General features: G+C 46.6%; 1 protein-coding gene across 1 annotated transcript in view; it reads right to left on the reverse strand.

Annotated features, from left to right (window-relative positions):
• IQCK (IQ motif containing K) overlaps window positions 1–15,135 on the reverse strand; it is a 157,639-nt gene that overhangs the window by 140,051 nt on the left and 2,453 nt on the right. Inside the window, exons 2-4 of the mRNA XM_075317994.1 lie at window positions 10,455–10,519; window positions 6,972–7,041; window positions 2,524–2,621 (exon numbers count right to left, since the gene is read on the reverse strand). Of these exons, the coding sequence (XP_075174109.1) occupies window positions 2,524–2,621; window positions 6,972–7,041; window positions 10,455–10,519 (233 nt within the window). The remainder of the gene's footprint in view (window positions 1–2,523; window positions 2,622–6,971; window positions 7,042–10,454; window positions 10,520–15,135) is intronic.

Consider the following 15,135-nt stretch of genomic DNA (forward strand, 5'->3'; position numbering starts at 1 on the left):
AGACAAGACAATATATACTGCGGTGCCACTCGCCCCACAATAAGCAATAATTATTAACCATGTGATGGAGCGTAAAAGTTGGTAGAGCACTTAATAACGGTGTAATGGTTCCTCTGCCTAGTAAGGTTTGCAATCACACTTCCCTCTATCATAAATCCATATTCCTAGACCATACACACTTAAAGCTCAATCTTCTTTTCTCAAGCTGTTGTGCCAAATATAAGCCTGCCATTGCTATAAGGCATGCAGCCATTCATATAAGATGACAACCCTGCATTATTAGGGAACGATTTTTCGGTGATACGGTACTATTTTGTGCATTACGTAAGTATTTCTTTCTTTTTAGGCTTTTCTATATAAAAAAAGAACTATAATGTATATGAAGGGTTTGTAATCAAACAGCATGGGCTCTCTGTGGGGGGAATGTATTGTGCTTCCCCACAGGGGGCTGACATACTGCAGATGACAGAGAAGCTTTTTTAGGTGACAGTAGAAGCATAAGGCACAGTCAGATAAGCCAAAGGTCATGGAGAGAGGAACTGGATCGAAATGCAGCACATGCTCAGGATTAGCTCCGCTAAAAGAAGAAAACAAAAAGGGCTCGCTCACACCAACGTATACATCGGAAGAGTGTTATCCGATTCTTACTGAACAGCGCTCAGACCAATGTTATTCAATGGCGCAGTGCAAAGTAATGTCATTTTTTTTTCACTGACAGTGAAATCAAAACGGCAGAATTACGTTTTTTTTTGGTAGCCGCAACACTGCAATAAAATGCAATAACAGGCGATCAGAACATCACATCTACCAAAAAATGGTATAATTAAAAGCGTCAGGTCAGGACGCAAAAAATAAACCATCACTGAACCCCAGATCCCGAAAAAAATTAGACTGTTACAGGTCTTGGAAGATGGCGACAAAAGCACAATTTTTTTTTTTTTTGACAAATTTCTGATTTTTTTTCTAAAAACCTATACACATTTGGTATCTAATAACTCGTACTGACCTGGGGAATCATACTGACAGGTCAATTTTAAAGGGTGCTTTACACGCTGCCACATCGCTACCGATATATCATTAGGGTCACGTCATTAGTGACGCACATCCAGCGCCGGTAGCGACATCGCAGCGTGTGACACCAAGGAGCGACGATCAACGATCGCAAAATCGTTCAAAAACGGTGATCGTTGACACGTCGCTCCTTTCCTTAATGTCGCTGCTGCCACAGGTACGATGTTGTTCGTCGTTCCTGCGGCATCACACATCACTATGTGTGACAACGCAGGAACGACGAACATCTCTTTACCTGCATCCACCGGCAATGAAGGAAGGAGGTGGGCAGGATGTTACGTCCCGCTCATCTCCGCCCCTCTGCTTCTATTGGCCAGCCGCTTAGTGATGCCGCAGTGACGTCACTATGACGCCGAACGCACCTCCCCCCTGAAGGAGGGATTGTTCGGCGGTCACAGCGACGTCGCTGTCAAGGTATGTGCGTGTGACGCTGCAGTAGCAATAATGTTCGCTACGGCAGCGATTACCAAATGTCGCACGAGCGACGGGGGCGGGTACTATCGCCAAGACATCGCTAGCAATCGCTAGTGATGTCGCAGTGTGTAAAGTACCCTTAACATGTAGTGAACATGGTAAATAGAAAAATAGAAAAACAATTGTGGAATTGCAGATTTTTTGCAATTTCACCGCACTTGGATTTTTTTTCCCATTTTTCAGTACAGAAAGTACAACTCCTCCTGCAAAAATATGCCCTCGTATGGTTCTATTGACGGAAAAATTTAAAAAGTCATGGGGCTATTTCCCTTAGGCCTCTTTCACACGTCCATGCAAAACACCCATGTTTTGCACGGTCTGTGGTGTAGGTGCGTATGTGTGTGTGTGTGTGTTCAGCGTGTGCTATCAGTGTGCTATATGTGTGACAACCGCATAGCACAACTATACTTACCTGTCCATGGTGCTGCTGTGTCCAGCGCTGCTGCTTCCGGTCCGAGGTGCAGTGAATATGCAGTGAGCATACTGAGCGGGGGCCGGAAGCAAGTGACAGCAGTGGCAGAGACAGGTGAGTATAGAAAAGCATTTTATTTCACAGACAGTGTTTTCTTTGATACGTGTCACACTGATGTCACACGGAGCACATCAGTGTGCCGGACGTGTGACATCTGTACTACTGGAGAAAAACGGACATGTCTACGTGTGGAGCACATGGACACACGTATGCTACACACGGACACACGTTCAATGTGAAAACACACAGGTGTGTGCAGACCCATTGATTTTAATGGGTCTACGTGTGTCCATGTCTCCAGTCCGTGTGAAAACGGACATCACGGGGGCTTATATAAATTCAGCAGTTTAATTTTCACTTTGGGGGTGACAGACTCCCTTTAATGTGATATTATACAATGTGATCTGTAAAGAAACTGACCCAAACAATAAATGTGACGGACCGGTGTCTTGTTTCATCCGTACCAACTGTGTAACTATAAATGACATTTCACATAAAATACTCACTAAAAAACATTTCTCCTTCTTTGCCTCTGTCAGCATTTCCGCCATTCCTGGAAGAAGCACTGGGAATATGTAGCTTTCCAAATATTCCTGGGGTGAACCTGGTTTTTAAGTTCAATAATTACTTTTGTTGTATTATATATTTCTTATACCTAATAATGCAAAATTTACAGGGATTGCTCACCTTATAAACAAAAATAGACAAATGCTTTTAAATGGCTCCATGTGCTGAGAAAAGCATATGTAGAATAAGCTCTGGAGGCAGAATCTCAGGGAAGATCTGTGTCCGGCCCAGAGATCTTATCCGATTATTCGCATGAGGCCACGTGCACACGTTGAGTATTTGGTGCGTTTTTTACCTCAGTATTTCTAAGAAAAACCAGGAGTAGAACAATCATAGGAAAAGTATAATAGAAACCCGGGCGCCATTTCTGTATTTATCACCCACAGTTGGTCATGCCTTACAAATACTGAGGTAAAAACTCACCAAATACTCAACGCGTGCACGTGGCCTAAGAGAAATGTGGATTTCGCTGGATAAAAGCCATGTGCACACATTGAGTATTAGGTGAGTTTCTTACCTCAGTATACGAGGGGTGTTCATTAAAGATTTCTCCTGTCCCACTTCTATATATCGAAGGACACTGAAACTCCACATGTGTAATGATATACCGTATTTTTCGGTTTATAAGACGCACCCCAAATTTAGAGAAAAAAGGGTGAAAGAAAATTGGGTCTGTCTTATAAACCGGTGGTGTCTTACCAGAAGTGGAAGGCAGAGGTGGTGGAGCGGGGGTCACAGAAGACAGGGACGGTGGTGGAGCAAAGCGATGCTCCGGACGATGCGGTGGGTGTCCCAGATGCTGTCCCAGAAACGGTCGACGGTGGCGGCTGTGCTGGTGCTGAGATGGCTGTGCTAGCGCACCTGTGCTGGGGTGGCTGTGCTGGTATGGCTGTGCTGGGGCAGCTGTGCTGGGGCAGCTGTGCTGTGGCGGCGGCTGGAGCTACGGGCGGTGAGAACTTCAACTGATGGCATCCGGAGACGGCACGTGCGCAGATTGAGCTCTCAGCTGAACGACAACCTGAGATTTCATTTGCGCACCCGGGTCACCTCCGGGCGCCATTTTCCTTAAGTTCACTGTTAGGAGATCAATGGCCCGGAGGCGGCCCATGCGCAGATGAGATCTTGAGCCGAGAGCTCCATCTGTGCACGCGCCGACTCCGAGCAACATTATTTTCAGCCCTCCCCGCCCGCAGCCCCAGGCCAGCCGTGGCAGACCCTGCACAGCCGCCGCAGCCTCAGATGCCACAGACCATGCACAGCCGCCACAGACCGTGCACAGCCGCTGCAGCATTGCCTCTGCCTCCTGCTACATTTCTCCACCACCCCCGGTAAACTACATTCGGAATAATAGACGCACCCCTCGCTTTCCTCCCAAAATTTTGGGAGGAAAAGTGCGTCTTATAATCCAAAAAATATGGTAAGTCTCCATAAGTTTCATGCCAATTTACAACTCTGAACTGATAATGGTCCTTCTTGTCCTGGTGCTGAAGTGGTGTGAGGTGTGATAATGGATCCAGTGGAATACAGACCAGTCATCAAGTGGAAAGATACAAGCAGCCGTGAAACCCAGCAAGTGGCTACGTTATGCATATGAAAATGGTCTTGGATGATTTTTTTTCACAGACCCCACACTAAACTTGACATTCTGGGCTAGATGGCGAATGGTTAGTCTCTGCGGTTTTCCAAAATGGTAGCCACCACTTGTTGGATGGTGTGTTCATCGATAGCGGAATGAGGGTCGCCCTGGAATTGAAGCCATTTCCACTGAAGTTCGACCACATTTGAAATGATGATGCCAGTTCTAAACTACATCATATGATGGGGAATCGTCACCATAAACCTCTTACATCTCATCGAACGTCTCCCTTGGTGTGTGGCCTTTCAAGTAAAGGAACTTGATGACTACTCTGTATTCTACGGCCTCCATTATCACACCTCACACCACTCCAGCACCTGTAAAAGAAAGACTGTTATTAGTTCAGAGCTGAAAATTGGCACGAAACCTATAGAAACTCATACCATTACACACGTGGAGTTTCAGCGTCCTGTGATAAATAGAATGAAGAAATCTTTAATGAACGCCATTCATGTGTAAGCCAAAAGAAGAAGTGGGTGATAAATACAGAAGTGGTGCCCATGTTTCTATTACACTTTCCTCTGCTTGTTCCACTCCTGGTTTAGCTTACAAATACTGAGATAAAAAAACTCACCAAATACTGAACGTGTGCACGAGGCCTTAGGGAGGAAGGCTGCAGCACCAACTATAAAGGCCGCTTTACACGCTGCAACATCGCTCAAGCGATCTCGTTGGGGGTCACAGAATTTGTGACGCACATCCGGCCGCATTAGCGATGTTGCTGCGTGTGACACCTTTGAGTGATTTTGCATCGTTGCAAAAACGTGCAAAATCGCTCATCGGTGACATGGGGGTCCATTCTCAAATATCGTTGCTGCAGCAGTAACGAAGTTGTTCCTCGATCCTGCGGCAGCACACATCGCTACGTGTGACACCGCAGGAACGAGGAACCTCTACTTACCTGCCTCCCGCCCGCAATGCGGAAGGAAGGAGGTGGGTGGGATGTTCGTCCCGCTCATCTCCGCCCCTCCGCTTCTATTGGGCGGCGGTTAAGTGACGCAGCTGTCACGTCGCTGTGACACTGAACGAACCGCCCCCTTAGAAAGGAGGCGTTTCGCCGGTCACAGCGACGTTGCAGGGCAGGTAAGTAGTGTGACAGGTCTGGGCGATATTGTGCGCCACGGGCAGCGATTTGCCTGTGTCGCACAACCGATGGGGGCAGGTACCCACGCTAGCGATATCGGTCACGATATCGCAGCGTGTAAAGCGGCCTTTAGGCCACATGCACACAATGAGTATCTGGTGAGTTTTTTTACCTCAGTATTTATAGCCAAGTACAGGAGTGGAACAATCAGAGGAAAGTATAATAGAAACACGGACACCACTTCCGTATTTTTCACCCACTCCTGGTTTTGGCTTACAAATACTGAGGTAAAATACCGTATTTTTCGGACTATAAGACGCACCGGACTATAAGACGCACCCTGGTTTTAGAGGAGGAAAATAGGAAAATAAAATTTTAAGCAAAAAATGTGGTCATGACACACTGTCATGGGGCGAGGATCTGCTGCTGACACTGTTATGGGGGTAATGTCCCCAAATTCTCTACTAAGGTGCCGCATCCTGGTAATGATCCTCCCTGCCTGGTATGTACAGTATATGTCCCTCATCCTGCTATATACCGTAATCCTGCCATATGGCCGCATCCTGCTATATACTGGCATGTGGCCGCATCCTGCTATATAACCCATCATGGCATATGGCCCCATCTGGCTCATAATATGCCCCCATCTGGTTCATAATATGCCCCCATCTGGCTCATAATATGCCCCCATCCGGCTCATAATATGCCCCCATCCGGCTCATAATATGCCCCCATCCGGCTCATAATATGCCCCCATCTGGCTCATAATATGCCCCCATCTGGCTCATAATATGCCCCCATCTGGCTCATAATATGCCCCCATCCTGGTGTATGGCCGCATCCTGTGGCACATAAAAAAAATAAACGTGCATACTCACCTCACTTTACCTCACTCCCTGCAGCATCGCTCGTCCTCCCGTCTGTGTCAGCGGCAGCGCCGCTGATTGGAGCCGTCCCCATTACCCTGCTGGATCGCGATCATCTCCTGTGTCTGTGCCAGTGTCCCGGCGGCTGCGTGTGGACACGTGCGCACAGCGATGATGTCATCGCTGTGCGCGCCGCTAGTCTCCACTCAGCCGCCGGCACAAACACAGGAGATGATCGCAATCCAGCAGGGTAATGAGGACGGCTCCAATCAGCGGCGCTGCCGCTGACACAGACGGGAGGACGAGCGATGCTGCAGGGGAACGGTGAGTACTGTACACTGATTCACTGCTCCCCGCGCTGATGATGATGCACGGGGAGCAGTGAATACAGCCGCACATGATCACTCCAGGCCGTAGTCGCCAGGGGTGATCATGCGAGCCGGCTGTTTATCCCCCGCCCATCATCCCGCCCACCTGTCAGCGCCGGCTTCAGCGTTGAGGGATGATGGGCGGGGGATGGGCGTGCATATTAAATGAGCGGGTCCACGTGGTCACGGCAGGCTGCTACAGCCTGCTCGTGCCCCCGATGACCCGCTCCACCGCAGCACCCACATTCCCCGCAGCCACATTCAGACCATAAGACGCACCCTCCACTTTCCCCCAACATTTGGGGGAAAAAAAGTGCGTCTTATGGTCCGAAAAATACGGTACTCACCAAATACTCAACGTGTTCACGTGGCCTAACGAATAATCCCCTTACTGCATTTTTTCCAGAAATTTCAAAACGTTCACTTTACTTACATGCCTTTGGGTCAGGGATTTGTGCAGATGATGTATCATCACATCTTCGTTCATCGGATTGATCTTTTATCTGTGCATTAAAACAGAGATGATTGTTACATATACGAGAAGCTGCTGATAAGTCTGTTATCTTTTTTTTGTTTCTATGGTAACGAATGTTGCATCACATGAAAACCTTATGTGTCTAATATATGTTTTCAAAATATTGTGTTTGTTGCTTATGGCAACAGTGTTCTATGCACGCTGGAAAACAAAACGGTGGAGTCTAATGTGATATTCACAGCAGAGAAGTGATAAAGTTCTTGTTTCTGCAAGGAAAGTCCGTGAAGGATATTCATGGCGATATGTCACAGACATTGGGGCATCAATGACCTTAATATTCCACAGTTAAGAACTGGGTTGCCAAATTTAAAACGGGCCACTTCAGCACCAATGATGAACGTCCTGGACGTCCGAGAGCGGTTGTTGTTTCGGAGATCGTCGATGCTGGGCACAACCTCATACTGAAGAATCGACGAATTTCAGCTAAAACAATAGCAGACATCATGCGGATTTCCCGTGAACGTGTTTCTGTCATTATTTATGAACATTTGGACATGAGGAAGCGATCTGCAAAGTGGGTCCCCAAATGTTTGACAACAGATCAGAGAGGCAGCGAGTGAAAACTTCCCAGTCCATTTGTCAGAGTTTCTGGTCTGATAAGAACCCCCTGGATCTACTGGTCACTATGGATGAGACCTGGATTTATTTGTATGACCCTGAAAACAAGGAGCAGTCAAAAGAGTGGAGGCACAGTGGTTCTCCTCATCCAGGGTGCAAAAATCAGCCACTAAGGTGATGGCGTCTGTGTTCTGGGATAAGGAGGGCGTGCTGCTAGTGGACTACCTTCAAAAGGGTTCCACCATCAATGCAAGGTATTAGATTAAACTTTTGGACCAATTGAAGTCAGCTCTGAAGGCAAAAAGGCGCAGCAAGCTGTCCAAAGGAATCTTGTTCCTGCAAGACAACGCCTCCACTCACTGCACAAGCAACCACGGCAACACTGGCAGAGCTGGGCTTCCAGCTGGTTGACCACCCACTATTGACTAGATCTAGCTCCCTCCGACTATCATCTGTTTCCAAACCTGAAGAAACACCTCAAGGGTACCAAATTTCACACCGTTTCTAATGCCATGGCTGCTATGGATGCCTGGTTTGAGGCACAACAGAAATCCTTCTTGTTGCTAGGCTTACAGAACTTGGAATACTGATGTAAGAAGTGTGTTGTCATCAGTGGAGAGTGTGTGGAATAAATGGAAAGTTTTATCATCCTATCCCGTTTCTTTCTGGGTAAAGCCAAAGACTTATCAGCAGCTCCTCGTATTACCTTTAATAAGATCATTGGCAAGGACACTGTGTAGAGCAATGGCCTATTTGTAAAAAAGCACTAATTAAAGATCCGGGCAAGGTAGAAAAGATAGTAGAAAAGTTGGCACTCCTCTTACCCCAAAGACAGCAGCGATCTGTCAATAACCTGTAGTCACAAGTACAGTATAATCCGCTATCGGGTTATATATCAGCCTATTTTCCAACACCTTTAGAGAATACAAACAGCAAGTTGTTTTTTTTACCCTAATTGGGTCCAGTTCCCAACACTCCCCCCCCATCTCCAAGTATATGATCGATCGGACACAACAGCGCTGTTCATCTGATGATCCATCATAAGGATAATATCATATTATTAAATCCCAAGACTGAAGTGTATCTGCTATCCAGGGAATATCAAGTTACTTATCGCTGGGGTTTGGCCTCTAGGACCTAAGTGATCCCGAGAACAGGTTTGTGGATCCCAAGGGCTTGGCTATGCATGCCCCATATTGAATCGCACAGAGTTACGAATGCTCGACCTCTGCTCCGTTCACTGAAATAGCCGAGCATTATACTTGGTTTTTCCCTGACAATCCAATCTACAATGAATGGAGCAGAGGTTGAGCTAAAAACCTCTATCCATTCAAAATATGGCTCAGCAAACCCCCTTTCTTAGGATGCAGAGCTCCGTTCTCATGATCTCTGGGGTCCAAGTAATCAGAAAATCTTGCATATTCTATGGATTCTGAGAAGTCCCCGTCAAAGTCTTGAAAAATCTATTAAAGGGAATCTGTCAGCAGGTTTTTGCTATTTTATCTGAGAGTGGCATAATATAGGGCAAGAGAACCCAATTCCAGGGATGTGTCACTTATTATTAGAGATAAGCAAACCCGAGGTTCTGTGTTCAGACCAAACACAGACTTTACAAAAAAAATAACAGAGTTTGGGTGCTTTATGTATGCAAACCACTTATGCGAGCATCGCTGTGCTCGGGTACGCTCGGTGCTCAGCCTAGTGTGAGCCGCTTGCAGTGTCTCAACTGTTCCCACTGGGGGTAACAACAGTGAGATTGGATGTAGTGTGCACAAACAAAAAAAAAAAATGAAAAAACCTCCTCCGGAAGTGATCTGTTTATGGCTGGCTGCATGTGGGCGAAGACCCGAACTGCCCAATTAGTGGCTTCCATTGGTGTTCAGGTCAGGTCCGGGTCCCAAACGGAACTCTGGCTAAAGTCCGGCTGAACCCGCCGAACCGAACTTCACGAGTCCACTCAGCTCTACTTATTAGGTTGTGTGTTGTAGTTTGAATACAATGAGTGTTTTATCAGTAGGAGATTATCACTAGAGGATTAATCTATGTCAAGCTAATCTGTTTAAACCACCCGCAGCACTGATTAGCAGCTTCCTGACAATTCACAGTGCACACAGGACGCTGCCAATCAGTGGTGTGGGCAGGATTATACTCAGCCCAGAAGTCTTAGCCCTGCTACATCTACATCAGACAAAATAGGATTTCTATAAAAACTACACCAAGCAGCCCAGTAAGTGACATATCACTGGAATTTGGCTTTCTTGCCCTATATTATGTTGCTCTTAGAGTACATAGCAAAAACCTGCTGACAGATTCCCTGCATTGAACACAATAATAATAATAATGTATGCAGAAAGCTTCTAAGCTCCCCCTGGTGGTGACTGAAGGCAGCCAAAAATTTGCAGGAGAGAGAATAACAATACAAACCTCCGCAGCATGCACATTTCATTACAATGCCACTGAATATTTTTCTATGCAATTTTCTAGTTTATCGTGGCTGGAGAGACTCCCGGTGAAAAGAACTATCCTCAATATTTCAGCAATCTCTCCCTGTGTGACAGACAGCTGCACAAAGCCAAACTTTCTACGTCCGTTTTTGGCCTTTTGTTCAGATGTTTGGATTGTTGGGTTATCGTTATATTATCACACGCAGAGGAAGACAAACACAAGTGCCGAAATGAACTTCCGCTATGAGTCACAATTTTCCGAGAGCAAAATCCTTTATTATTAAAAAAAAAAAACCATAGTAGCTGAAGCGTCTCTGCCCGCAGTGAATCCACTATACCGGCAGCAAGGATGTTAGGACAATCTGCCTGGTGTACTTACACATATTATCGATGCTCCTTTAGATTTATAACCGGGAGGTAAGGACGGTTCTTCCCGCTCGTATTCTGTACGAAAAAGAAAACACAAAGACATTTATCAACAGAATTTAGAAAGACAGGAAAAAACAAGATGGGAACCAATATGATGAAATACAGAAGAGGTCGTGATTAGTGATGGGCGGCCTCGCAGATAACCGGGACGGGCAGACCTAACCGGATTAAGAAAAAAATCCGGTTCTGGCCCAGAATTTATCCCGGATATCTGGCCGGACGCCGGTCCCCATATAAGTCTTAGGCTGCTTTCACACTACATGAAAAAGGAGGGGAGCTGAGTTTTTTATGGCCGCACATAATAAATAAATGGGAGGTGCAACTATAGTAATGCAAAGTATTTATTAAGAATTACAAAATTACAACAAGAAGCACTATCATATTTCATAAGACAATGGTAAAACACACAAAGTGAATGGAGATAGAGAAACAGATTCTTCCCTGCTTAACACGGCCCCCTGAGGAAGCATTGCGAAACGCGTCGGGGCTTTCCTCTCTCCCCATAGGACTCTCAATCCAGCAACGGCACTTGCACTTTATTGATGGGTAAGCGTTGTCCCTTGCGACTTATTGGACTGGGAAAAAGTCTTCCCTTTTACATAGGCCCCTTTGGGCTTCCCCATTAGATATCCCGTGTATGTTTTTGGCCAACTAGCAAATACATGGGGACATGCTATATACCCTCATATTGTTATATGCTGCTGAGGTCCTAAGCAGGGAATAATCTGTTTCTCTATCTCCATTCACTTTGTGTGTTTTACCATTGTCTTATGAAATATGATAGTGCTTCTTGTTGTAATTTTGTAATTCTTAATAAATACTTTGCATTACTATAGTTGCAACTCCCATTTATTTATTATGTGCGGCCATAAAAAACTCAGCTCCCCTCCTTTTTCATGTAACTTTATTCTGAGTGGCCCTTTACATATCATTGAATATCCATTTTTGATCCTTTTTTTCTGCCTGCTTTCACACTACGTTTTTTTAACATGCGTCATGAACGTTTTTTTAACACAAAAACGGATCCAGTGCAAATGCGTTTTCATTTCAATACATTTGCAATGGACTCGCGTCAACATGCGTTCATCTGCGTTTGCGTGCGTTATAGTGAGGATCCAGCGACTTGCAGTTTTTTAATTTTTTTCAAAAACGTTACTTGTAGCGTTTTTGAGCTGCGTCCAAATACTGTTTTTCACTGGATCCTGACTATACTGCACGCAAACGCATGTGAACGCTGGCGTGCTGATAGACAGGATCCTGCTTGCTCTACTGAGCATGCCCAGAAACCAGCCTGGCATGATCAGTCTCTCTCTCCCCCTCCCTCTCTCTCTCCCCTACCTGAGAGCAGCGGACACTCGTAACCAAGGTAAATATCGGGTAACCAAGCAAAGCGCTTCGCTTAGTTACCCGATGTTTATCTTGGTTACATGTACAGGGAGCAGGCAGCCCGGCTCCTAGCAGCTGCAGACGCTCGTAACCAAGGTAAATATCGGGTATCCAAGCAAAGTACTTCGCTTAGTTACCCGATGTTTACCTTGGTTACCAGCATCCGCAGCTGTCAGATGCCGGCTCCCAGTCTATCACGTTCAGTTCCCCTCACTCCCGATCACATGACTTCAATGCCCGCCCATAAACTTCAAGTAACAGGATCCTGTAAAATAACACGTATTTGCATGCGTTTTTCTTTGTAAAAACAGGATCCACTTTTCCAGCAAAAAAACGTTCATGACGCATGTTAAAAAAACGTAGTGTGAAAGCAGCCTTAACAATGGCGGTAGAAGGGATAGGAGAATGGAGCAAGCATTTCATAGTTACAAAGTCTCCGCACAGCTGCAACTGCTCCCGCGACCACTCATTCTTCTTCCGGGGCCGCTCATTATCGCTCATCCATATTCACTACTTCCTCCACCCACTAGCAGTCCTGGTGTTTGTGATTGGTTGCAGTCAGACGCACCCCCAGTCTGTGTGACACCAAGTCTGGCTGCAACTGACACGCCCGCACCGGGGCCGTGGGGTGACTCGTTACCGGGCGGCGATTCTGACTCTGGGGCGCCGAGGAGGACGTGTCATTTAATATAAAGGAAGGGAATGATGATAGTTCATTCGTGATGCCACCTGTGGTTTACGGCAAGTTAGTTGCCGCCGCTGCGAGATGGGGCTCCCCGGGACAGATGGTGACGCAGCTTAGATGGTGCAGCTCTCCAGAGCTGGGCCCCAGGGCGGATGGGCGTGGTAGTAGTCTATGATGGCGGCTGCAGGTGAATAACAGAGCGACAGAGGGATGCAGTCTCAAGGTTTTTACTCACTGTAGCAGGTTTCTATAGGTGGAAGGACTAGGTCGCACCACGGGGATTGGTCTCTAGGCTAGAGGAGTATAACCTACGGGATGAGGTGCAGTACCTCTGTGGTGACTGAAGCCTCAGGGGTGCCACACAACCAATCACAGACCCTGTCTATGGTTCACTAGTCGTGACACAACGTAACATGCAGCGTGGACGGTGGAGGACAAAGCGGGGCTGAGTGATCAAGAATGACAGAAGTCTACCCTACACGCACATGTCCACTGGTGACAATTGTGCAGCCTGTAAATACCATTGACATCTAATGAGGGGACACCCATATAGTGGGCAATATGCTGCATTACTGTTTAAGCCAAAGAATCTGCCCAGATATGGGCTCTCCATAGAGGTCAATGGTCTTCTTGATGTGAGTGCTTCGTCCCATAACAATAAATAGTCCCACAGCTAGGACCCTCAGCTGTAATCAGTGGACAAACCCGAGAAAAAGTGCTTAAAAGAGACAAGAATAGGTGTAGGCAGTGACGGACACAGACAGAAGAGCGTCCTTGTGTAAGAACAATATATGGGCCCTTGGGTAAGTCACAAAAGTTGATTATTGCTTTAAGGCTATGTTCACACGTTGCATTTTTGCTGCAATCAAAACCTGATCTCTTGGCAGTAAAAAAGCTGCTGGCAAGGAACAGTTTATGCTGCGTTTTTTTTTTTTTGTTGCGTTTTTTGGGAGGGGGCTGCATTTTTGCTTTGTCACTTGTCTATAGGACAAGTTTTTAGAGGTCTAGGTTTCCGGCTATAGCTGCAGTTTATCAGTGGCCAATCTCCAAAGTAAGGAGAGCGCTTGCAAGCTCTTTATGAGTGAGCTTGTAAGAGCTTCTCTAATGCTGGTTGTGTCGCTGGATCCAGCCTGCCTCATTCCTGCCACCCTGTTCCCATGCGGTGCAGGCAAAGGTGCTTCTGTTTGCAGAATGGGAGAGCGCTCAGCACGTGCCAGCGGTTCTACCGTACCACTGATCTGAACTGTCAATCATCAGGAGCACACTGCTTCCAGCAAGAAGGAAGCCAGGAGGCAGGGGGAGCAGCGTGCTCCTGAGGAATGAAGATGAGAACAAACCTTTAATATCATCGTTACATGACATCAGTGGGTTGTCTGTATAATTTGAGGGGGACAGGACCTAGGTGCTATCGTAGTATGCATCATTTATACTATTTTTTACACATACACAAAATAAGGGTCAGTGTAAAAGATCCCTTATGTCTAGGACCTATCCTGAGAATGAAGCTGACACCTCACCGTAAGTTCTGCACCTCCTATTATATTATCCCTGCACAGACAGACATTGGTGGTCTTTAAAGGGAAACCTGTCACTTATTTCCTCCGACAGTCAGTTATGGGACAATACTGTGAGCGCGGCTGTAAGCACGGCCCGGCACGTTGATTGACAGCTCCTTATACACAGATGCGCAGCACTGCAAACTGTCAATCAAGAGCCGGAGCGTGTTTACAGTTGCCACTCACAGTATACTGGTCAATGACTGTGGCTGCTCTGTACACGTCCTAATGACTGAAAGTTGGAGGCTCCTGGGAGGAAACAAGTTAATTTTCTCCTGGTAGCTGCAATTTCAATAAGGCGGCTGGTCAACATTGTAACGCTATTTGCAGATTATCCCTATATCTGTAGGTACATAACATTTTCCAAGGTGACAGGTTCTCTTAAGGCTACTTTCACACATCCGGCTGTAGCAGTGCGGCACAATCTGGCGCTCTGCTGAAAAAACGAAACCGTTTTTTTTTTCCGCTGGTTTAGTTTTTTCCAGCATTGACGCCGCATTGTGCCGCATGGGCTTGCGTTCCGTCAGATTTAGCCGATGCCGCGGCCGGATGGAACGTTCCCTGGCACGTTTTTTGCTCCGGCAAAAAAAAACGCATTGCGCCGCATCCGGCCACTGCGGCGCATTTTTCAATGCATGCCTATGGATGCTGGATGCGGCATGCGGTTTCTTCCACTGCGCATGCTCAGTAGCGTGTCGCAACCGGAAAAAAACGGACGGGCCGCATGTAAAAATTTATGCAAAGGATGCAGTGTTTTCGTCGCATCCGTTGCATAGGTTTCACAGCCGGATTGAGCTGCACTGCTCAAACCAGATGTGTGAAAGCAGCCTTAGCTTGTCAGCATGTTTTTACATATGGTATTGCTATGGATAGGCCATCATCCCCCAATATAAATGATGCGTTTTGTATCGGTCATGAGAAATCTAGTATATCCGCCTTATGTATATCAGGCTGGACGTGCACTGGGGATGTGTCCATGCCCTTAGAAGAAGCAGTTCATGTGC

Source organism: Anomaloglossus baeobatrachus, chromosome 7, assembly GCF_048569485.1.
Source record: "Anomaloglossus baeobatrachus isolate aAnoBae1 chromosome 7, aAnoBae1.hap1, whole genome shotgun sequence".
Classification (NCBI taxonomy): domain Eukaryota; kingdom Metazoa; phylum Chordata; class Amphibia; order Anura; family Aromobatidae; genus Anomaloglossus; species Anomaloglossus baeobatrachus.